The sequence below is a fragment of the Wasmannia auropunctata genome, unplaced genomic scaffold, assembly GCF_000956235.1.
Source record: "Wasmannia auropunctata unplaced genomic scaffold, wasmannia.A_1.0 LD336046.1, whole genome shotgun sequence".
Lineage (NCBI taxonomy): Eukaryota > Metazoa > Arthropoda > Insecta > Hymenoptera > Formicidae > Wasmannia > Wasmannia auropunctata.
The window spans coordinates 482,285-507,344 of NW_012026844.1; the positions used below are offsets into that span (position 1 = coordinate 482,285).

The 25,060-nt window shown below is 48.0% G+C and overlaps 1 protein-coding gene across 6 annotated transcripts in view; it reads left to right on the forward strand.

Annotated features, from left to right (window-relative positions):
- Positions 1-25,060, forward strand: part of LOC105451722 (ankyrin repeat domain-containing protein SOWAHB) — a 101,089-nt gene that overhangs the window by 44,969 nt on the left and 31,060 nt on the right. For 4 of the 6 annotated variants that reach the window (XR_974618.1, XM_011692346.1, XM_011692345.1 and 1 more), the window contains one exon: positions 20,562-20,574. Coding sequence is in view for 5 of the 6 variants with exons in the window: in XM_011692346.1 (XP_011690648.1) it covers positions 20,562-20,574 (13 nt within the window). In the remaining variant the exon portion in view is untranslated. Of the gene's footprint in view, positions 1-20,561; positions 20,575-21,236; positions 21,240-25,060 lie in introns of all 6 variants that reach the window. The other 2 variants (XM_011692347.1, XM_011692350.1) reach the window with 1 other exon arrangement.

Below are 25,060 nucleotides of genomic sequence, written 5' to 3' on the forward strand. Positions count from 1 at the left end.
CTTTTTTTTGCCCTCTCTCTCTCTCTCTCTCTCTCTCTCTTTCGTACCTCCATTCTGGTCCTTCTGCCTGGTGCCTCTCGCGAGCGGAGTTACGAGACCTTCGAGCCACTCGTTTATCTTGCTTGACGAGGAAAGGAGGAATTAACGAGGAATTAATAGCGGATCTTAATGATAAATGATTCCTTCAGCCAGCCACCCTTGCCGCCTGTCCTAATTTGTCTAATTATTTCACTTAATTCCCTCCCGCGCAACGACAAGATTTCGTGCCTCGCTTTAACGAAACGAAACTAATTAATGGTGCCATTAACTTACGAACAGGTTAGCATACATTTCCGCGCCCGAACTCGCAGGGCGCAGGACCCGCGAAAAGACTTTATCCTATATATATATCTATTCTGTATTATACAGCTTTTTTAATTATGCTTGTATCAAGCTTATCTTATATCGCAGCAGGTAAAAGGACAAATTCGTTATCAAGTCGTCGTAATAATGCTTCGCGTCCTTGCTTCAGTAATTTTTTTTTTGCTAAAAACACATGACATCCTCGCACATGCAGACGTATATTTGCCATTATGCGAAACGTAATATCGCGTAATGACACTATAACTGCTTAAAGATACGCTTCGAACCCGCCAAAAACACTTAGCCAATGAAGAGGCATTGCGCCGTAACTTATCATTATACCGCCCATCGCGTACCTAACGGCGTCTACAAATGTACGCTCCAGCACGAGGTATATCGGACGCAGAATCTGCCCGATATCCACGCACAGCTGTCAATCCGCGAGTCGCGTGCGGCTCCCTCGTCCTTCCCCACGCGAATCGTCCCGTGTAAGTGTGGAATATCGAGAGGACTGGGACGCGTATTATCCCCCGGGCGGGATATACCTCGAAAACACGAGGCGACGTCGCTGTGTAAAACGCTGTGCACTCGCGTGCGCGCGCGGGGCTATTTTACCTCGATGCCTTTCCTCAGCTGGCGCGTTCCATCAGTCACACGCAAATAACTCACGTCCCCTCACCGCCGAGTGTCCCGGTAATTTATGTGCCTGTGCCGGGATGCCATCGTTCTCGTTCGCCGCGATAGTCCTCGCTCGCATTCACTCGGCCATTTCCTCCGACGAACAAATTGCTCGCGATCAAACTACTTCTATGACTCCAACCGCGGAGTGGTCATTAATCTGCGTTTGGTAACATCTACGCGAAAAGTATTTGAGAAATTGTTAAATCTTCTCGATTCAAAGCGTATCAATTACGTCTGACTGCCCTTCGTCTGACTTGAAACTGCGAGGTGTCGCGTTCCTTCATCCCGAAGATCATTTTGCAAAAATTCGACGCATCGGTACAATTGATTTTCCAAAAGTGTGTTCCTCGTGAAGCCGCGCGCAACGATTAATTCTGGAGCCGTTCGTCAGACGGGCTGGCAGTAACGTTCGAGCGACAGCGGCGCGGCGGTACGAGGAACGACGAGGCGGGTCCTAAGGAGGGTGCCCCGCGCTCGGTATATTTATTGGTGACGTTATTTTGGTATTTCGTTACGCGGAGGTCGTGGCGCGGCCCATTCGATCCGTTGAGTAATTGCCGGCCATTAAGCACCCTGTCCTCTCGCGTCCATATACGCGAGAGCGGTGCGCGGTGGTCGTGCGCCGCCTTCTTTTTTGGAAAGTCAAAAGGGGTTGCCCCGCGCCCGCCTGAGAAATAAGAGAGAGAGCCCGGCGTCGACGACGAGGGGAGACGCGAGGGGGGAAGCGACGCGCGCTTAGACGAGGAACACCGGGACCTCTTAGCAGTGATGGAACGACCGGGATTCACGCTATGACCGCTACACCGCCAATTCACCCGGTGATGAACTACTCCGACCAACCGCGACCCTCTCTTTTCCGTTGCCGCCGCCGCCGCTGCCGCCGCCGTCGAGGTGGCGTGGACAAAAACGTCGAGGACCATAGAGTGTTCTCCCGAGTCCTCTCTTCTCTTCCCGTCGACGGATACCACCCAATTAGTGATGCCGCGCCTCGACGCCGCTCTAACGCGCCCTTCGAATTCTCGTCCCTGCTCTTCCTCACTTGCCATTTCTCAACTCACGAGTGTCGAGAAATATACAGTATACCCTCTCGACATCCATCATTGGGGGAGTCGCGTTTACCTAATCGTTTTCGCACCTCCTCGGTTACTCCAAGGTTCCAGAGGGACAAAGTTAGATCAAACGACTCGAGAACTTTCATCCCGGATATACGCGAGACTAATCGAAACAGCATTCATTAAATCAAGCGTATACCGTCTCTCGTTTAAGACGGTTCATTGAACGCACCATAAATCGCAGTGCGTTCTCCATCTTAGCTCGTATCGTAATTTTTCAGTCACCTACGCGCGCCATCGAACGACTCTGACATTTTGTCACTAACTTATGTACGAAGAATTTCGTGTAAGATCTACCGAACCGACGAAAATCCTGGTAGGATCGCAATAAGACGCGTTTGAGAATCGGAAACACGACGAAGCGAGCCAATTTCTCTTGACCGGCGTGACATACGAGAACAAAGCTGATCCGGGAGAGAGGAATTTCGTCCGTAGGCGGAAACCAGAAGGTTCACCATTCACACAGCGGAAGAAGACTCTCACTCGGATCGACCGAGCTCGTTCTTCTGCGTCGTCGCGCGGCCAAAAAACATTCGCCTACGGAGGAGAACGGCCCCCAAACGTGGGCCATTATGTGCGCGAGGAAGTCGAGCTTTTTTGCGGGGAATGCCGACGGGCGCCGAGGGTGGGCCATCGCCGTCACGTTGACGAAAGTCGCGCAGCTGGAAAACCGAGGCGGCCTCACTTCGCGGCCGACGACGACGATGAAGAAGAAGAGTGGCGACGAGGATCGTCGCGCGGAGAGAGACCGGGACGAGGCGGAGAACATTCGCGTGCTTTTGGGTATCTCTATATATTTTGCTTCCAACCTACACGTGTCGCCGCGTGTCTCGCCGCTGTTCCGGGCTCAACATTCTTGTGGCACAGCCGTCTCTCGCCCTCCCTCCTGCCCTCCCCCCCCCATCTCCCTGTATCTCGTCTCTCCGAGAATTCTTTTTCGTTTTCTTTCTACGTATCATCGCCACGATGGCTCGCAAACAAACGCGTAATCCTCTCGTCACCAGCGCCCGTCACCCATCCGCAGCTAGAATTCAAAATATATTCCCGGTTTTCGCGACGGCGCGGCGGAGCTACGGTTGAATTCCGCGACGAAAAATACAGCTGGTCATGCGTTTGCTTTTAACAAGTTTATCTGAATTTCTGGATCGCACGTGTTACTTATCGTGGTGTACTTTAAATCCACGCTCATCTTGAAGTGGAATTAATTAGAACTTTACAGAAACTCGCATCAACTGTAACAACATCGTGAAAGGATAGCCGCGTAATAACATAATGAACAGTTCGTAAAATGAAACAGTATTATAAAGATACACGAGAAGCGTGAAAATGTTAATATAATATTTATATGACATTACGACGCGCTAAATGAATCCGGTACCTACCCGGGCGGATCCATTCTCTCGCGCGATAAATTATTATTCAACACGGTCGTCGTGCTCCGAAAAATGTAAAACGGTTTTACGCAAACGCGAATTTATTTTCTTTTGCGTAAAACGGTGAAACGTTTCTTCGTACAATATTATGATAGTATGGTCACTGTTATTCACTCGGGTGCACTTCGTACTCTGAAAAGCCAGTCAGAAATCGTATCCGGCGAGCCGTTCAGTGCATTTTGCTGTACTGCGTGTATATGAACCGTGCTATAATTGTCTCCTACATGGTTGTGATCTTTATCCATCCCAACGTCACGCCGAATCCGAATGGCACGCGCATTTGTTCGCGACGATCAGCGGTTCCCTTTTAGGTATCGGATAGACCAACAGGGACGCGCGCCACTACGTCGTTCCCTCGGTAATTAGAAACGCGCTGGGAAGCGCAGCCGAGACCGTACATCAGACCAAAGTGGAAAGACCGATTAGCGCGACTCGCTGTCAAAACATCCACTTGCACCCGCGACAGGGGAGAGAACTTTGTGTTCTCTCCCCCCCGTTTCCCCTTTTTCTCCTGACTCCCTCTTCATCCTCTGGTGACGCACGAAGAGTGTGTACCCCGAGAATCAGTCACCCGTGTGCACTCCCGGCAGTCCATCACTCCCGGGCCAGGGCGAATGCAGCAACGTGTGCAGCGAGTGCAACGGCAAAGGACGGGATGCGACGTGAAAAGGGCGAGCGGGAGCGCGACGGCGACGGCGCATAATATATCGGTTTAAAAGTACCATTTATTTAAACGGCGTTTACAACGGGGCCGTGCCGCGGGACGAAAAACACAGACCGCAGCCGTTGGAAATAATAACGGGGTTAGCAGGGTCCTCGACGAGAAGAGTAACGTCCCGTGTGCCCGGCACGCGGATGCAATTGAATCAATCATCCCTGAAAAAGTGCCACTGGATGCTTTCCACTCGGTAACTCGCTGTAAATTAACGGCGCCACACGAGTGCCGCTGCAGCGGTAACAGTCGTCATGAAGCGGGAAAACGCTGCTCTTCGATGCGACGCGTCGGGTTTTTTTTTATGAGAGCTGCCGCTTATGATTATGAGAGAGATGTTCGGAGATGTCTCGATGGCTAGGGATGTTACAGTACCGTGCGCACAATTGCCTGGAATTATGAGATGTCCCGTCCGACCGCAGATATTACAGAGCGAGTTAGGATAAACGGTTGTTTCTCGATAGCGAAGCGTTAAAAATTACAGGCTACAGGTAAATTAAATCTTAGGCATGCATAACAAATCCTTTTTTCCATAACTTGAACCAAACTTCAATTTCATAGAAATTTAGCTTGAAGCCGTAATCTTCAAGATACTTAATTCGTTTCTGTCATTTCGCTCGGCACGTCTAATTCCCGAAAATGTGTGCGAGCAGGCGATAAATAAAGTCGCGCGCAAGAATGCGCGACGCATTACTTACGCGGCGATATTCCGATACCAAGCTCTCCCAGGCATTTAAAATTGTCGCAGCGCTCCTCGCGCGTGGCCGCATGTGCTGCGAGAGAATATGAACGGCCATGGATATCTCAGGATTTAAATGAACTCCAGCCGCTGACACTTTAATGCCTCGCGTCTCGCGGCACGCCCGCTCTCCGTCGGACTCTCCGTCTTTTCCTCTTTCCCCCCCGGTCGCCCGGCCGCGTCATCGCTGACATAATTGTACGCGGCAGTGATGCACTAAGGACGCACCCTTGTGACGTTGATTATATTCAAGCAGGAACATGTATATCTCCGCTGTGAAACGGCGCGCTTTCGTAACACGGCGAGAAAGATCGTGGTGGATAGGAAGAGAGACGGAATTCGGAACCGTTAGTCCACCCGTTAAAGTCGAAGTCGCCCGTCATCCCGAGCGCCCGAAAACGTGTCTTCAAAGAGAGCGTTATTTGTGATCCTCCGCCGAGATCGAGAATGCTACATCCGTAATTTATCGAAGCGTAGAATATGGGGAAACCTCCGAGAATCATGCATTACGCGGAGAGAGAGAGAGAAAGAGAGAGCGAGAACGCTTTCGTGTTGGTGAAGACACGTACCATTGCGACGATTATTTTAGAATGCCGCTTAATTCCGGTCAAGATGACATCACAAGTTTTAAATGGAATGTCTTCTCGATGAGACATCGCGTGCCGCGACTTGGTCTCCGCAATTGTATGCTGCTCTATTTTTAATTTCAACGCGGTATCATAAATGTCTATTTGGATCGTAATATACAATATCATTAAATAAGAGGAAACACGCAGAGAATCCTGCGTCGCTATACGTTGGTCATTTCGTTCTCTTCGCCACAGCGTCGTGAGAGACGAATCCGGCGAAACGAGAGTGGCTCACGTTTCGCCGGCGGCAAAATTGACTCGTGAACGGGAACGACGCGACGCAACAACGACGAAAGATGATGACGACGATGTCGAATCTTGGGCAGCGGCGCAAGACACCGTCGTTACGTCAAAGCGCGCCGGATAGAGCCGCCGGGACGCGGTAAAAAGAGGACGTGCCGATGCGAACGGCGGGAGGGACGGCGGAAGGTGGAACGGGGGAAAACAACAGAGCAAACGAAACTGTAGCGGGCGGAGAGGAGCGCGGATTAACAATGGCGCAAATACTGGTACCGGCTGCAGAATGCCCGCGAGCGCATACGGCGCATAATTAATACCATGGCCTGGGCACGGCCAGAGAGATTCGTGGCATGAAGCGAGATCGGGCGAGTCGCAGGAGGATGGGAGGAACGAACAACGCGCGCGGTCTCTCTTGGTCGGTAGATCGTGGAAAGAAAGAAGGGATCGAGGGAGACCGGTGTGTCCACGGGGAGGAGATTTATGTAGCTCCTGATTGAATCGTTCTCACTCGATCGCGCCGTTTACTTTTTGCCCTCTCGAGAAATCTCTCTGCGCTCCGTTTCTCTCTCTCTCTCTCTCTTTTCTCTCTCTCTCTTTTTCGTTCTTCTTCGCGCTCCACGTTTCTGCCTTTTTCTCTCTCGTGCCTCAGCGTTGCGAATGCACACGAATATCCATAGCATGGGTTACCCAAACTGAAATTATCTCTCAGTCGTTGCAGCGATTGAAAAGCATGCTCGTATTTATGAATCATTTCTCGGAAGATGTCGTACAAATGTCATCATGACCCAGATTATTATCTTTCACTCGAATGTTAAGAGAAATATAATTTTTTAATGAAAATTTGACATGAATATGTTTCATGAGTATTTTTCTGATAAAGTTTCTGCTTTTACATCTTCCGTAACTTGCTAATGGTATAAAAGCATAATTATAGTCAAAACATCTTGACGCTAACATTGTTCCCATAACATTTTTCCGTTTCCACCGCATGTTCAATATTCCGCGGTAATTCCGTGCAGGTCTTGTTTCTTCGTTAGAACAACTCTTCATCATCATTGTGCGAGACTTGAATAGTCAAAAATCTTCTTCCGCGAGGTAACACAACCGTCTCGCCGTACCGCAGAATAATTTAGCTCCCGAAGAATCGGTGTAATGGAAGAGCACGTTTTATGCTACCCGGGGCCGTCGACGCAGGTAGCTTGTAATGTTCCTGCATCGTTCGTCGTCGTCGTCGCCGTCGTCGTCGTCGTCGTCGTCGTCGTCGGTGCGCACGCGGTAAATTTCTGAAACACAGAGTCTCTCCTCTCCATTGTGATGCCACGCTCTCCCGCTCGGGGCGAGCTCCGTTAGCTAGGAGGCGGCGAACGGAAGCAAAACAAAAGACGCCGAAATGCGTTCATTATTTCGAGCTAATTGGCGGTGCCTTTACCCTCGAGCCGGGAGGGAGCCAGTCAGCCTCTCTGGTAGCAGAAAGCAGGGAGCGAGTTTCGGTGCTCTCGCAGAAGCGAGTCCTTAAACGCGCTTGCCTCGGGCTCTTACCCTCTTCCTCCTCCTCCTCCTCCTTTCTCCTTCTTCTCTTTTAACCTATGACATCGCTCTGTCGGGAGTACCTATCCGATAACGAGATTATTCTGTACGATCGCTCCCTTCAATGTGCATTCTTTGTAGCTGCCTTTGAGCGTTTTTTTTTTGCGATTATACCCGCAAATGGATATTATTTGACATCTTATCATAGTACAGACATGATGCAAACCAGATCGTAATTTGTAGATTTCAATAAATTTTATTTAAGACGCGTAATAGAGCGCTCCGCGAGAAATAATCTAGATTGTCGGAGGGAGAGCCGCGAAGTAATCTCAGATCTCGAAAGTGTCTTGCGGAAAAATGAGCCCTACTTCGCATTCCGGGGACTTTATTCAGGGCGCCCCGGTGGCCCGGGCGCGCATCAGTGGCAGTTGGACATGGGTGCACGGTATGCGTATACACGACGTACGATAAGTATCGCGACACATGTCGGTATAAGTACCGTGATCAATAAAGTCGCGAGAAGAAGGTTCGTCTCGCGGCGCGGCTGGAAGTCAAGGAGTCGCTATTGAAGAAGGCGCGTCCTCTCGGTATCCTCGTCCTTCTCGGTCTTTTTTTCTCTTTTTTTCTCTTTCTACTATCTCTTTCTTTTTCTCGACTACCAGATACCACTACAGCGATAGCTGCATCATATTCGTGCACGGTAGCTCACCCGTTTCGATATGCGTTCGCGCACACGCGCATACACGTGCGTACACAACACGCGCTCGCGCGCCGCGCACAACGTGTACACCGACCTATACATAATATTCCTGGCCGTAATACGGCGTGGGGCGCTACGTCGCGTCGTTGGTTCCACCGGACAACGCCACGTGATGGTAATGGCCGCGATAATTATTTAGATAGCGGAGGATATATGCTTCCTAGCGCAGCATGGGACCCCGGCCACGTCGTTTCCATGGTGCCCCCGTTGGTGTAAGCCGGGGACGTGCCCGCCCGAAGCGATGGAACGTATATACCCACCACCGTCGTCCATTGGAAATGATATCCTCTTTCCTCCTCGCTCGCCCTCATTATTTCCCCGCCGCTGTACGAAGCTCGGTATAACGTCGGATCACTCGTTTCTCAAGATGAAGTCGTTCGTCTTGGATCCGCATGACGTCGCGACCTCGAATTCGTGATAAGACACGTGCGGTCGCTAATAAAATAAGCTCAGATAAAATCTAATCACGATTGATGGACACGAAAGAAATTTATAACTCCATAAATAGAAATTTTGATGGCGTGTTTGTGTTACAATTGTTCGAGCGTATATATAGTTACTTGTCTCGGGCGCCAATCAGTTAACTTTAATAATTTTGAGCGAATTGACTTTAACATCTTTATTTTTCTACGCGTGCAACATCCATAAATTTCCGTCCAAATTTAAGCTCATAAATTAACGTATAGTGAATTAGGGACGAATCTTTAGTATACAGGCAAGATTTCATCGTGATATGTTAATATCACTGAGCGAGTGATGATTTAAAAGAGAAGTACCGGTAAATCAAACGGCTAATCGTTCTATTTATAGAACCCCTCTCAAAAGTCTAGATAACTCTCCTCTCGTCGGAATACTTCCTCGTGCGGCTTCCCGACAGACTTTGGGGTGGATTAACTCGCTTCGCCGCTGTAGCGGGGCATTACTTCCACGCAGTGCACCTCCGGTCCATGGATCCTGGCTGAGAGTCCCCCGATTTTCGCATAAATCAGTCCTGGTTCCCCGTCTGTGCCCCTGCCCCGTCGCCACCGGTAACCCTTTCTCCTTTCTCGGTGTTCCACCCACGGACCTCAGGGGAAAACAGAGAGGGAGAAGGAGAGAGAAAGAGAGAAAGATAGAAGAAGGAAGGTTCGCGGAGAAACGAAGAGCGAAAGAGCACTATTTTATTGCCGGCTTAATAAATGGAGCCTCTTTTATTTGCTCGAGCCAGCATCCGCTCGCAGTTTGCCAACCTGTTTGCTAACAACAAATTAATCGGGTGACGTATCCCGGCGAGTACACTACCTATATATGTACGCATAGATATACGGATATACAACATATACACGCATATATGTATGTATATGTATACGTGCGCGTGTATATGCAAGTCCGTCCCATCTCTTTCCCCATATCCGTCCTTTCTGTCCCATCTTCTTCCTCCCCATCTTCCACGGGGACGAGAACGACAGACGAGAATAGGCAGCTCGACAGCGGTTCCTTCACCCCTTCGAACGAACTTGCAACCTGCTGCTCACTTGGTCGTTTCTCTTCCCTTCTTTTCAGTCCTATAGTCTACCTCCTCTCCCCGTTGTTTCCTCTCTCCTTCTCTCTGTCCTCGACGCGGAGAGCCTCGAGCTCTTCGTAATGGACGTAGGTATGTGTTACCCGCGGCGAGTCCGACCGATACGTATAAGCCAATCTGTAATTCATAATGCGTACGCTCCTTGAGTTTTCTTGCTGCCCACACGCTGAGAAAGAAAGGGAGGGAACGGAGAAGAAGAGGAATGACAGACGACATCACGTGTCATTCGGGAATAAAACCTGACCTGGTCAATGTCGGCGCCTCGAAGCCGGACATACATATATCTCTTATTACCTCGAAAAGATTTCTAATTCGTTCTTGCTGCTTGTAAATGCGTGCATGTGCACCTATTTTTTACTGTAGAAAAACGAAAGATAGATAAAAATCATAAAAATGTCGAGACTTAATGCAAAAATCTTGCACCTTATTGTTGACTGATAATTATTAGCAGTGCAGGATTAAGGCAAAACCTAATACTTCTTGAATTATTTTATTATTGTTTGAAAGAAAAACAAATTGACAAGCAACAGATTAAGTTTTAAAATATTTTAATTAGCAATATAGTGTAAGATGAAGCTCAGATCAAATCGTCTTCGTGCGAGAAAGAGGGAGTGTTTTCCGGCGCCAGCATCCAAGGATTACGTCAGCTGCGACGGACAGCTCGCCTAATAAATGACTTCCCTAATTCTCTTTTCGAGCATTCGCATAATAATGATCGTTATCGTCGTCGACCCATCGAGTGGCGCTAACATTTAGGGATTATCGTATTTACCAGTTACTCTTATGTAACGTAAATTCTAGCACGCAATCTTTAGAACGATGTGATTTAATTTGACGGCTTAAGAGAGGAAAAAGGTTGCATAAAATTGTGATTATTCTTCGATTCCGGAATTGAGAAATGCGAGTGGAGAAATCGCCAATGGCAAAGATTGCGAATGACGACAAGTTACTGACATTTCGATACATTTCTATCGGGAATAATAAAGCCTGGCTGTTTTTACGCTCTCGTCGGAAACCCACTATGCGTCTGTCCCGTTTCTTTATGACTGGCATCGATGCATCACCTAGGCGATCGCCTCGATGCAACTTTTTCTTCCGCAGCGCGGAAGTTTTTCTTCTTGCTCGCTCCGTCTCTCCGTCAATCGCCGAACGCCGGTCAGGAGGGAGATCCCGGTAGAAGGGCGAGATCCGGAGTCAAGAGAGAAATGCCTTTCTTCATCCCCGGATCGGAGCCGCCGCGGATTTCCGACGCAATGACGCCCGGGGGATTTCGAATTCCATCGCGAGAAGCCGAAGCCGATGCACGTGCTTACGTAAGAGAATCTCGGCGAGAGACGGCCGCAAGAAAAGACCGCGTCCCAGCTCGTCGTGTCTTCCCTTCCTCTCTCTCTCTCTCTCTCTCTCTTGTCCCTCTCTATCTCCTTCCCTCCTTCCCTCTTGCTTACCGGAACGAGGTATATGCGTTGCACCTGTTGGTGCAATCTGGACTCGGCAAAGAGCGGCGTATCGTGATCACCGGTCGCCACCGTCGTCGGCCCATCGTTGTCTTCGTCGTCGTCGTTGTCCCCTCGTCGTCGTCGCCGTTGTCGCATTCGGCGACGGTCCCGGTAGCTACCGGAGCACCAGGCAAGCTCGGTCATGCGTCGCAACTATAATTTGAAATAATTTATAAATCCTATTCAATTCAAATTAAGGCTCCACTCTGTCGGATGAATAAAAGATGCGCCATACCGCTAGCTCGCTCGCTCGCCCGCGCCCGCTTGTGCTCGACAAGAGAGGAAGATGGAGCGGAGCGGGCGCAAGCGCAATAATGCTAGTATATGCGGGCAAATGGTGCCCCATTATGCTCGCTCGCGGTGAATTACACCATCGGGACGGATTGCCTGGAATTCTTGTAGAGATTATGATCGATTCGCGATATTCGCCAATCTGTCGACTGATAAATTCAGAGAAATGGACGTCTTCGCAAGAAGTCGCTTTACGGATTGGGAAACTATTTGACTAATAGGATGTATCAGATTTGATATATCTTCTATAAATTCTTTTCGAGATGAAGACAATCTATAATCACACGAAATTAGAAAACTACGAAAAATCGTTTTTGCGAGCGTTTCTAGCGCGAAAATTCGCGAATTAAACCACGGGCAAATGCCGTCTCGCTCAGACTTTGCCCTCCGGGGCTTTACCGTCATATTTTATCACGAAAAATCCGACGGCTGGTACGAGCTGTCCCTTTTCCCGTTGTTATCCCGGTGGCGCCAAGAGCCACGGAGGGACGGGGGATAGTCGCGGGGCATTATAAAGCATTACAACGAGCGCTGTTAACGCGCCGTGTCCAATCCGCGCGCGACTCTCGAAAATAAAATACAAAATGACGCGACAACGCATCGGCGAGGCTCTCTGTCAAATCCATCGGCGGCATTCCGAATCTATCTGCGCTTGTACTCCTTCTCCCCCTCTTCTGTCTCGACATTCGCATTGGCATGGTTTTTCCTCTTGGTTCGCGTATCGCGAGCACAAAGCAATCGCTCGCTGTCACTTTTTTTATTTAATCTCTTATCGGAAGAGGTTAATGATCTCTAGATTTGTAATTATACGTGAATCTTATATAACAATTTAACACAGAAATTATAAATTTTTTAATTTTAATATGAATGATAATTGAAGATTGTATAAGTATAATATACTCATTCCCCGTACAATTATCTTTTCCTCTCGCGACAGAAAAAGATAATTATGTTGTTTCATAAATGTTGTTTCGAAATATATTTCATAACTTCACTAATCGCTCAATCACATAATTACACTGTAATATCTGCGGTATGGATTACAGCGTATTATTTTTATGGAAGTAAAAGGTTCACAACGCGATTCGATGAGATTCAATTTTCTCCCGAGCAGGTTCTTTCATTTCAGCCAGCATTTGAGAAAGAAATCGCCACATACACACATTGTGTCTGGTTCCCGAGCGACCGAAAGAAAGCCGACAAGCCAAACCGGCAATTAGCTCGAGAATAAACGCGCGGGAGACGTTAGCACGCGTGCGCGCGATTTTTCTCTCGCGCGTTGCAACGTTGCTTTAACAGAAGAAGCTCCCGGGAGGGAGGGGGGCGTGAGGGAAGGACGGGGGGGGGTGACTAAAATCAATTTGTTCGTATCCGCGATGAACCGTCGCGTCGCTTCGCGGAGATTGCGTTTTCACCCCGGGACACGAGGTACGTCGGCGATTTTCAATTCGTCTCTTTCCGCGTCCCGCCGTCCCCGCTATACCTCGCGCTCGCGCACGTAACGGAAATACGTTCGCGGGCTTCTTGTTTCCCGTCTCACCGCGTGCGCGCGAGAGGACGACCCGCTCGAATTGCAAATCAAATAGAATGCGCCCCGCTGCAACGACGGTTACATTGCGCGGACGACGTTCGCGGGATATATTCGCTCTGCTCTGATATACGCTCTCTCTCACCCTTTTCGTTCCCTTTTCGTGGAGAGAGAGGGAACTTTATCCCTTCTTAAGAGGAACAAGAGCGGGATTGCGCGTCGACGTATATCTTAACTGCAAGTAATAAAACCGAGAAGCCTCTCAAATTTAATATATCTTCTATTAAACAGACCTCTACTTCTTCTCCTATTAGTTGTCTAATATATGTGTTGGTAAATAGTTAGATTTAAGAAGCAAAGCACCTAATAATCTACTACAGCGTTTTCGAAACTTGACAAGATCTACGTCAACGCGATGGATTTCATCTTAGTCGCTCTTTTTCTTTTCTACGCAGAACTTTCCGCGGGTAGACAAAAAAAAATAGCCGTCCCGTGGTGTTTCACGAGCTGGAGTTCGTTCCCATGAAAGCGGCCCGCAGTCGTGTTGCTCGGCAGAGCCAATCGAGAGTTTATCAAGCGCACTCGGACGCGCACCGCGGAATATTCGCCGGTCAATTTCGTTTTCCCCCCCTGTTTAATCATGGCCCGGGCCCCTGGTCGACGAGCGGCGGCGGCGGCGTCGGGGGTGGCTCGACCGTTCGCATAGAGGGGTACGGCGTTGTGCGGCGTGTACGAGGAGGGGTTGCTGGGGGGCGGCGGCAATAGCCCCGCTCGGGCCGTCATTTGTCAGGGGCTGTCGCGCCACGAGCGTGTTTCTGTTCCAGCGGCGCAGATAGCGGCCCATCCATAGGCCGTTCATCTTTATTCCTTTATATATAGAGGCCCTATTCCCCGGCCTCTGTCTCCCTCCCCTCGCTCTCTCACGTCTCCCCGTCCCACCCCACACGCCCTACACGATTCCCTCGAACTCATTTAATTACAACAAACAATTTATTAGGTCCATCCGGGATCCGCCCACGGGTATAAAATGGTGGGGAAGGATAGAAGGAGGGAATAGGTCAGGGGGTGGGTCAGGCGCCACTCGTTCGTTCGCAGAACGCTCGAGGAAAGCAAAATTATTCCGTCAGGGGTTGACTACCGCGCTTCGCCGGCTGTCATTCTGAGCTTCTAGGTCAAACCGTGCTATAAATTAACAAGCAAAGTGCGGCAACGTAATTTGCTGACGTGGTGACCTGTGTGTGATACGCTTGCCTTCTAATTCCTTCTCCGTCTAAAAATAAATTTTTCTCGAAGGAGAAAAAAAGAACGATGAAAAAACGAAAATAAGAGAAATTCGCAGCATTTAAGGGAAACTCATTTCAGACGGTCTTATCGAAAATATTATGTGTGTTGATTAGACAGAGATACGAAGGTGTCTATGATGCCATATCTCAGACTAGAGCGTGAGATTCGGAAACAGAAGTAGTCTCTCACCGATCTCGGCGGATCGGTTACACCAGAAACCCAGTCCGCTTAGAAAGTGAAGAGCCGATAGGGATCGGAGCACCATTGTAACGAACCATTGGCGTAATTGAAGCTGCAATTACATCTCCTCCCGGCGACTTGTTCATACCGTTTTTACCCACATAAATTCAAAATAGGATTCTATTAAAGAAACGTGCGTTCGCATACCGCGGCTAATGCAATTCCATGGAAAGTCATGAGTTTTCCACGCGCGCCCTGATTGCGTTTCTTTCGAGAAAGCGAGATCTGATATTCGAGGAAAGACTATATCCGCATCGAGTTTAGAATAGCTGATGAAAATATTTTCTAAAAAAGGAAAAACAAACAGTTTATTTATATCCCTGTTTACGCCACACTGCATCTACAATTGATAATCGTCGTGATGCACAACCGTCTCCGTATCTTTGTAACTTTCGCATGATAATTTATCTGGGTGCGGCCCTTCTAAGAGTGTGTGGGTGTCTGACTTCGCCTCGATGACCTTTGACTCTTCCCCCTTTCGCAGCCTACCCCCTTCGTCTGTCACGAGGAATATCCACGCGCGACGCGCACAAAGTGTTGTCTCGCGCCTCGCTATCTCCTGCGCTGTTGATAAGATTTGCCATCCGAAACGCTCGTTCGTCATCCTGTAAACGGCTCGCAACGCGGCACGCAGAACCGCTTCTTTATTGCCTTGCCTTTCGGGCGTGAACGATGTGATCTATTGTTTCCGAGACCGGACCCTAATCCGTTTTCCCGACTTCCGCGAGCGATTCGTCACATTAGTTTTATTAATAGTCGTCGCCGGTTATCTTAATAACCTCTCCTACACGAACCGGATTCAGCCGCGCGACGGCGATCCGTCGAAAGAAGCGGATCTAACGCTACATGGCCGATCGCGATAGATCCACTTGGGATGCCGGTCGAGATTATTGCAATTAACGTTCGCGACTTGAGTATCGTCTCATTAGAAATGTATATAATCTTTAAATATAAATTGAAATAATTTTATTCTCTCTCCTGATAAGATATTTTTCTAATGATAACAGATTCTTGACTACATTTGTAAAAGAAGGAATAGCCTGCAGTATCGCATAGATGGTTACTCTTCTGTTTATATCACAGCTGTTTATATCACGCCTCTGTATCCGATCGCAATCGCGACTGGCGAAGGTGACGCTTACGACGATATCTTACGTCGTGACGACATACATTCCCCACCGAAATATTACGCATCTGCTTGCCTGCGCGATGGCACGATGGTACAACGCGGCACGTCCTTCGTTTCATATATGAGAAAGGGATATCTCCTTGCCCGTGGGGCCCAACCGACGGTTTAGCCACGGCGATGTCTTGCCAAAGGATAGAAGCGGAAGCACCAAGAAAGAGGACGATTTCGCACCATCAAGAAGGTCGTAAAGATCTTCCACCATCATCCCGCTTCACGCGCTCTCGCACGTCATAAACCATCTCTATACGAGTCTCTCGTCTACGCATTCGAATACGATCTGATATTATTACCGCCGTCCCGTTGTATTATATAATATATGGCCTTTTATACACGCCGTAGGCAGTTTTGCGCGCCCGGAAAATTGATAGAAGTGAAATCGTTGGAGAAAAATGAAGAAAGTCGCTGCTCGTTCAGGTCATTGCACTCACGAAAAGAAAATCGAGGAATACTTTTTTTTTTAGTGCGATCCAATAAGAGTATCACTCGAGTTGTTATTTTACAACCGGTAAGCTTGTCAAGGGGCAATAAATTGCCTCTGCACCAAGTTAAGAAAAATACGTTTTTTTTTTTTAATAATTCAGGATGTAATTAAAGATTGTAAACGAAAAAAAAAAACAAATTTATAAGAAAAGTAATACTTTGCGTTGGTTCGTGAAATCAATAATTATCAGACGTACTGAAATAAGCGGGGGAACAAGCTTGACGAAGAGTAAGTCATTTGTATCGCGCGTTGACTTGCACATTTTCAGACACAACGTCGCGCAATTTCATTTCATCAAGATAGCCCTCGCCGACGCAAACAAAGTGCTTCCAACACGAAGTAATTAATTACGGTGATCTGATTGCACGCGATTAATCCTGCCGACTTTCGAGCGGATCATTAATTAAGGGTGAATGAATGTCCCGGGGTATGTAGGCACTACCGAGGACACGCTCATTTATTTGGAATAATTTAGTTTAAATGAGTAAACCGTCTGTCTGCGTGTGTGCGCGCGTGCGTGTGCACGCGCCCAAAGTTCACGGTCGATATCGCGGCCGGACATTCGATTTGCATCCGAGATATGATCGATGGTTCTATTCATTCGCCAAGCAATTATTACTTTAGCGATATTTATACTCAATTTACATATTATTTTTTTCACGATTACGATACATGGCCCCTCATTTGTCAGGAACAGAGCTTTTAATTGCCTCGGGTAGCACCTGTCGCGACTCGAAACAATTCCAAGAGAGCTGGAACCAGGACAAAATGAATAGCGTATTTTTATTCACCGAGCTGGTCGGTTCTCTCTCTCTCTCTCTCTCTCTCTCTCTTTCTTTTATAGAAAAATTTCTGCACTTTGTACGTAAATAGCGACGGAATGTAATTATTATTCGGTACAAGGCGGGCAGGTTTTCTTTGGTCTCGTAACTCTCCGTGCTTGCGCGCGGCGGCAGGACTCTCTCGCGTTGAGCTTTTTATTTATACAGCTCATTGTGCCTCGCTCCTACAATGTTACACGGCTTTTCTCGCCGGGTTTCTTCTCTCCCGCATCCACCGGCTTTCCACCTTCGCGAATCCAATTACTTCTGTGCTTCTTGCCGAAGAAAGAGCGCGACGGAGACATCGCGAGGCTTACGACCCTCCTTTCTGCGTTGCACTACAGGTTGCGTTGCATCGCTTTCACCTCTGCGCTTTCTTCCGGTGCGCGTTCGTATTCACGAGCTTTGCAGGGCGAGGTAAAACGTCGCTTAAAATGCAACAGCGTTAGGCAGATGTTTTAATTTGTTTGCACCGCGTTGAGCTAAGCCGCGTAACCGCCGCACTCTGTTGCGCATAAAAAGCCCGCGCGCGATCCGCCGCCCAATCTCTCCGAAGAATTCCTACTTTGTTATTTAATTATACGATCACGACTTCCGGTGTATTCACATTTTGATTATGAAAAAAAGGAGGAGAAAAAGAACGCTCTCTCGAAGCGCTCTCGCGTGATTTCGCCGTTCCCCACACCTGGCAACCTTTGTCCATAAGATCAAGCGGTTTAATAACATGATTCAAGGAGCGGCAGCGATCGGTACATTAAGGTCAGGTGGGTCGAGGTATATAAAGATAATAGCTCGCCACCGACCGATCGACCGACCGACCGATCAGTGATAGGTTTTGATTGAAATATGTTGAAAAGTAAAGCTTGCAAATTGCAACAAACGCGCGATTAATTCTACCTATCAAGAAGTATAAAGAGTATTTGACTAAATGTTATACAGTTAATGAATTAATAACTGCAGAACATTCTTATCGGATTGTCTAGATTTCAAAACAATTCAGTTTAAAAATTTCTAGAAAATTGTCGAAGTCGTATAAAAATAGTGTGGCAAAAAACCGCGAATTTTTTCTTCGAGAAACAGTTGTTTTGAATATAATGCCGTCATCTGAGTATAAGATTCCATAGGGACGGGATTTGTCCACCGCGAAGGGCACGTCGCAGCGGCGCGATGCCTTAATGATGAGATCTGAGGCAATGCGCGGCAATCGCCGATCGGTTCGCTCTCGCACACACTTCGCGGCGGGGTCAGGCGGGTCGCAGCGCGTAAAAATAATAATCAATCGAACGACCGGTAAGTGAGAGCTCGGCAATTACGCGGTGGCGGCGGTGCCCTGTGCTGCGGTTTATCCCGGGCCCCGGCCGCAGCTGAACCGAGGACGGAGAGTGGAGAGAACTTCCTTCTACCGCCTTTAATTCGCCTCCATCCCCCCTCCCCCCTTATCCCCCGTCCTTCCTTCGCGTGCGCTATCATAACGTAACAACGCGAGACTCCCTCGCTTTATTATTAAAAGTTAAAATTCCGGTGGGAGCCGGAGCGATCTTGCGGCGAGCCTCTCTACAGGCATCCTCATCCTCTCCATCTTCCTTTCCTTCTCTCGTTCTCTTCTCTCATCCCTCTTCTTCTCTGTTTCTCTCTTTCTCTCTCTCTCTCTCTCTCTCTCTCCCTCATTTCCCGACTCGCTCGATTTACGTTTTTCCGTTCTTTTTTCCTGTAAACTCGTACAAACGTTTATTGGCGCGATACTCTATGTTCATAACGGCCGCTGGTAGCAATCGCGTATAACTGCATGTATATCCTGCGTTTGCGCGCGCGGGGCATCCTCATAGATAATCGTATTACCATCTATCTTGTAGTACGCCGCTTCGGGACGTCGAATCGAGATTCGAAACACGCGGCCCTCGTCTTCCGCCTTTAAGCCGCGAACGACGCTCTCGAAAGTTTTCTCGCGGTCGGTGGAAACGCGCCGGCGCGTTTCTTCTCACACGTTTATCATAATTCGACACGTACAGCACATGTTGTCTCGAATTAAGGGGGATTAGAGAATTACACAAGCCATCGGGTTTTAATTAAACCAAAATTTATACCGTTTACCGCCGACTTTCATTGCCGGGGATTTCACCGAACCGCGCGGCGATGCACGGCGAGTGCATGGTTTCGATATACCGGTGATTTTGCTTGCAATTCGACAACAAGTTTTTCTCGCCGAACCGCTTGACAACCGGTACTGTCGAAAGGTGGTAAAACTGTCCACCGAAGAGTAAAGAGAGCGGAACGAGAACGGCGATGTGCGTGTGTGCACATCGTGTGAATTACGCGACGCGTCGCGTCGAATTGCCATTTACTCACAGACTGATTGAAACGCGCTCACGACACCGACGTATATTTTCAAACGAAATTGCAGTTAGTTGCAAAATTTTCTGTCAACAAAAAAGATAGATCAGTGCGAAAGAAAATATGAAACAAATTATGTACATTACATATAAATCGGTGAACATATAGCTTTTTTCCAACTATCAATAAATAAATAAATAAATGGGAATGTAACTAACATAATCGTCAAGAGAAGAAGTAAATTATAACGTAATAATTTCTTTATTAGAAAGAAATTGACATAAAAATCATGTAGGAATGATCTCTGTGATTTCATGATTGTGTTATTACATTATAATCGAATAGAAAACAAAATTCCTCGCGTTCCATATTTCGATGGAATCTCGTTTGCGCGGGGATTAAACTGTTCAAGGAATGTCGATCGAGAGAGGGTGGGGTATTTTTACTCGTGATATCATCCTTTTTTTTGTCTTACGGTTAAAACGACGCGGTAACTCTTTTGCAGACAACGACGGACAACGGGGATGATCCGACGGACAGGGGGTTCGCGCGATTACGTATTATGCTAAACACGCGAAAATGGCTTTTTAAATGGAACATCTACATTTATGTAGTCAACGGTAGAGCGTCCACGGCCGCCGCAACCCGGCGGACGGTCGCCTGGTGGAACCGGCAAGAGCGACGGCGAATTAAATGCAATTTTCGTCCCATCGAGGCATGCATAACAAATTGACGAACGTCTTTATACTTAGAAACTGAGTGCGACATTATGCACGTAGCACGGGGGCAGGACGCTATTTCGTCGCACGGCCGATTTACAATCCGATTATTATGCCTGCATAATGTCGACTGTCCTCTCTCCCTCCCTCGTCCCCTGCGTGTAAGCACGTACTCAACTACGTATAATACGACCGACGAGAGTGGCGCGAGCGGAATTTCTAAGCGAATGCAATTTAAAAAGAAGCAATAAAGCGGAAACTGGCTACCGGGAGGAGTAGTGCCGTCGCTGCCCGCCACTGCTGCCGCCGCCGCCGCCGCCGCCGCCGCCGCCACCACTGCCGTTGCTACGCTCCATCCTTAAAATTGAAAATTAAACGTTTCGTAGCGCACTGTGAATTTTGAGTAGCATGTCTAACCCGTGGCTTCACGCTTTTTCTGTTTCAGGATCCGACTTCCGTGAGTATAGGTCATTAAGTTACCAGCCAAATGCTACAAAGTAATGGGTTCGGGGCCGGGAGAGAAAAGCCGAGAGCCGACCCGATGGTCGGCAATTAATTGCGGAGCGCCGGTTTCTTCGTAGGCACGAGAGCTCCTCGTAGGGTGCATTCACGAACGGCGAGAAGTTTTGCGCGTATTCAGCATGCATGCGGTTTACATTACTAATCGTTCGTAAAAAGTATGCCGCGCGAGGGCAAAAAAAAACGGTGAACCTTAAACTGTAGCAATAATTCGTAGCTCGAAAGAACTGCGCGGCAAAACTTCTCCGATCGGTACCACTAACGGTACGTATTTTTGTTACATACACGCACGCTGGGATCGACGTCTAATCTTCGTGTGTACATTGCTGCGAAACATATGCAGGGCGTAAGTATCCTACGATTTATTCCAATACTTTTAATACTTAGATATTCGCGGTGGATGTACTGGAGTTGACGTGGCTACCTTTCGACGTTTATCGGCGTAAATCGTTCGAAGTACACGCCGAATAGTACTTATCCGTAATTTTCGCACAAGCACATTGCATTTGAAGAGTTACCCGTATGTCTAAGGCCCATCCAACCGACGATTATTATTCCATTTCTACCCACACAATAATGAACGAGGAACAGTTAAGAATAGTATGTAATTAGTAAAAATAATAACAATTTTTGCAACACAAAATACGAATTGACTATAAATTATTGAGTACTTTCCACCTGCTCGTATCGTGCAGTATCATTGATTGTACAGAGAAGTTGCAAAAGTAAGTTACACTTGAAGGAGATAGATAACAAATTTAATTGTTCAAATATGTATAGGATAAAATAAAGACTTATTATTTTGTTAGTATTTTTTATTATTTTATTTTTATTATTGAGAGAAACTAGCATCGTATTGTAGTGATACTGTGATATTGCAATCTTACCGAAGTTTCATGCCAATTAACGCGACGACAATACTGCAGTCGTTCCAATAATTCGGAGAGGGGGGACGAAGGGAACCTGCAAACCTCAGGGCCCGAATACGAAATGATGGGACGGATAACTGACGTCTCTATAATAGTAAAACTGAGACTATGGCATTCGTGTCCCGATGGGGGTCCCTAGACGTCGTCGGAGACATCCAGCGCCGCGGGGGACCATTGTCTCAGGGGGATCCCAAGGGCGAGTCACGGCGAAGGGCCAACCCCGGTTTGACACGCACGAGGGGGTCGTAGCACCCCGTCGCGCCCCTCACGGAAATTAATAACCGAAATTCAAGTGTTCCTACTCGGGGCCAGAAGTTATCGCGCGGGATGTGTCCGGCGCTGAGTCTTCCGCCACTATACGGGCCTCGAGGACGGACCCCACGACGCGGCAATCCGAGCATCGCGCGCCCACGCGATGCATACGTCGAAAACGAAGTGCCGAGTTAAGTGACTTATAATAAAGTCGGCCGAGATTTACGGTGTTATTTGTTATTGGAGCGTGTTGGGAAGGGACGCGCACAATCTTGCGATCTCGCGTGGTTGTATCGTGATGTCACTATTAAATTGCCCACAGATTCAATAGGTATAAAACGGAATAGCGTTTGAAGAGCGTTTCTCGCCGAAGAAAGGACCGTCTCGAAATTTATTAGGGGATTCTCGAAGCTTGACGAAACCTGATCGACGATTTCCACCGGTCGTTCGGAAATAAACCGAGACGCAGGTATCGCTCGCCCCGCATACCACGGCGTCTCAAATTTCCACATCGGCCACTGCCTTTTTCACCGTCGCGTATAGGTATATCGCGAGCGGTGCTATAAGCGGGCAATTAAAAGCATGCAGCGGGAGACATTTATGTTCGCACTAACTGCCCGTTAAGACGGGGAACCACCTAACCGTGGAAGGTGTAATTGGCCGGCATGCTGAACCTGCAGCTCGTAAAAGCACAGCAGGCGTGCCTCGCCGTCCTGTAGTTTTTCCGGCGTGACGTTTTACAAATCGCGCTTTACGTTAGATCCATTGTTTAACATCGATTTCAATTTCGTACGCGCACGGCGACGGTTTTTCGATGAGAAACCAAACGTTCCACGAGAACGGCGTGCATAAGATTCAACGGCACAATCTTTAGGTGGAAAACTTCAGTTGGTGCAGATTCGAACGAAAATTCATTTTGAAGTAATTAAAAAATAACTGTTCCCCGTTTGTTAATTACGTGGCTTGGCCGGGAAATGGGAAACTAATCGTAAACAAATTTACAAGTATACACCGGAACGCTGCATTTTTAACGTTCTCGTCAAATGCATAATAGGCTGCACGGTTAGATAAGCCTACGAAGCAAGAACATCTGGACGTTAAAAAAGAAAAATGAGTTGTTATTGCTGCGGTTATTAATATAGATCCACCGGCAGAGATAGTGTAATTGTGCTACAACGTAGTCAGCAAGTATAATTTTAATTGCGATAAACCGTCATTACGGCAGCCTTGTTCCTTCTACGAGCCCACCCATCTTCATATGAAACAAAGAAAAACTGGGCTCTAATGCGCCGTGTCAAGATAAAATGTTTCCATTTATTCCGACAGACCGATGTGAATAACAGGAATAAAAAACACGAGAATCGCTTTCGGTCTTACGAGCTATACAAACGTACAGTGATTAGTTGCGTGATCATTCGTTTTTTCTTCTCTTAGCGGCTTAAAATGTATCGTTCTACTAGTGCAACATTTAACGCGTTGTAATAAAAATTCCTTATTTCACTATAAAAATGTTGCGTTCCTTTTACGATCGCGATCGCGAGATACGGCACCGGACGTAACAATGTTATTAGCATAGATCTAACATAGGGATAGTGTAATTGCGTTACAATGTAACCAGTCAGTCAGTCAGTCGTAATACGATATACAGAGTGCCGTAGGAGTACGCACTTCGCACTCTTGGCGCGAAGGAGAGGCACGGCGGAATTGACAGAGCGCGCGCATTACATTTTTTATTAGTACATACGCACGCCGCTCGTTACGCTATCGTTCACTCGTACGAAGACACGCATTCCCGACGATCCATTTCTCCCCTTCTCCCTCTCACACGCAGACGCGCACTATTCTTTCTATCTCTTTCGCCTTTCTTTCTCTTTCTTTTGCGCGGCTTCGATTAAAATGCCAGACGCCGGCTAGCAGAAAGAGATTCGCCGTGATACGCGATATTGTTACGCGTGTACACGTTGTAACTGTCCGGATCCGTGACGGAGTCACGCGATATGCATTATGCACGCACGTAACGCCGCGCGGAGCGGTAGCAGACGCGTTTCCGCCGCCAGTCCCACGATGCAGCTCAGTGGACGACTCTCGCTCGCTTTGTGAGAAACGAGTCATTGACGTGCGCCGTTTGCATTTTCGCGTTCGGTACGCGGAAAAAAAGAGGTGAAGAAGCGCGCAAGGCTCTATATCTCTCGCGAGTCCTATACATTATTAATATCGCGGGGGAAAACCTGGCTGGGTTAAATGGCGCGAGCACAATGACGGCACGTTAATTACACACATCGCCGCGTCATTATTTTCGACGGCACACCGGCAGCGCAATTTAGCGCGCGTATCTTACATAAATGCAATTACTATCACGAAACTCTATATATATACGCGCGTTCGTGCGATACTCGCGTATCGAAGCTATACTGCGACGAGCTGTTGCGTTTAGCTCCGGCGAAAATGCATTTCCACGCGTGATATAACGAGTAATACGCAATGTGTTCCTCGAAACGTCCTGGCAAGAATGCAATTCGAATAGAAAGCGTCGTACGCGAATACGCGCGGAATACGTTCGCAATGTGAGTTCCCAATTCAATGCGCGGAAAAAGAAAAATTGGGAAATGTTTGGAGAACGTAATTTTGCGCAAGGAGAGAAATCTGATAATCTTATCTCCGAGATATCGCGGTGCACCTGTGAGAAAAACTCGTCTCGATAATTCCTAAGTTTCTTCTCGCGCGGCTAATCCCATTTCGCGTCACGACGTCCTTGTTCGCAGGTGGTGAAAACTAATCGTGAGACAAATCCGGCGTGTCCCTCGCTTTCCCTCTCGCTCGCAATGAATTTAACATTATCCACTTCTTCCCCGGTATTGTCCGCGGCGTAATGAAGGGACGCGAGCGCGATAAGAAGAGCCGTGAGCGTTGCTCCCGGAGCGACTTTCACCGCGCGCATCTCGTCAGCCACCTGTCACGGCGAGCCGACGGCGGTCGCTCGCGAAGAAATGTCGCGACGACGTCGCGATTCGCGATGCACCCTTCCGCGATGAGGTCCGCCGATGTCCGTTCGCGGCGGTTCATTTACGACAGCTGCATTATTCCTATATGCGACGCGCCATTACTTTTATTAGCATAATGACAGGCGAACAACTCAATTTGCATGGAAAATCACATGGGGCCCGTAACGAAGCTCGCCCGCGGATCCGTAATAGTTGTTCTATCGGCATACATGCGTGGACACATATTATATTTCGCATATTGC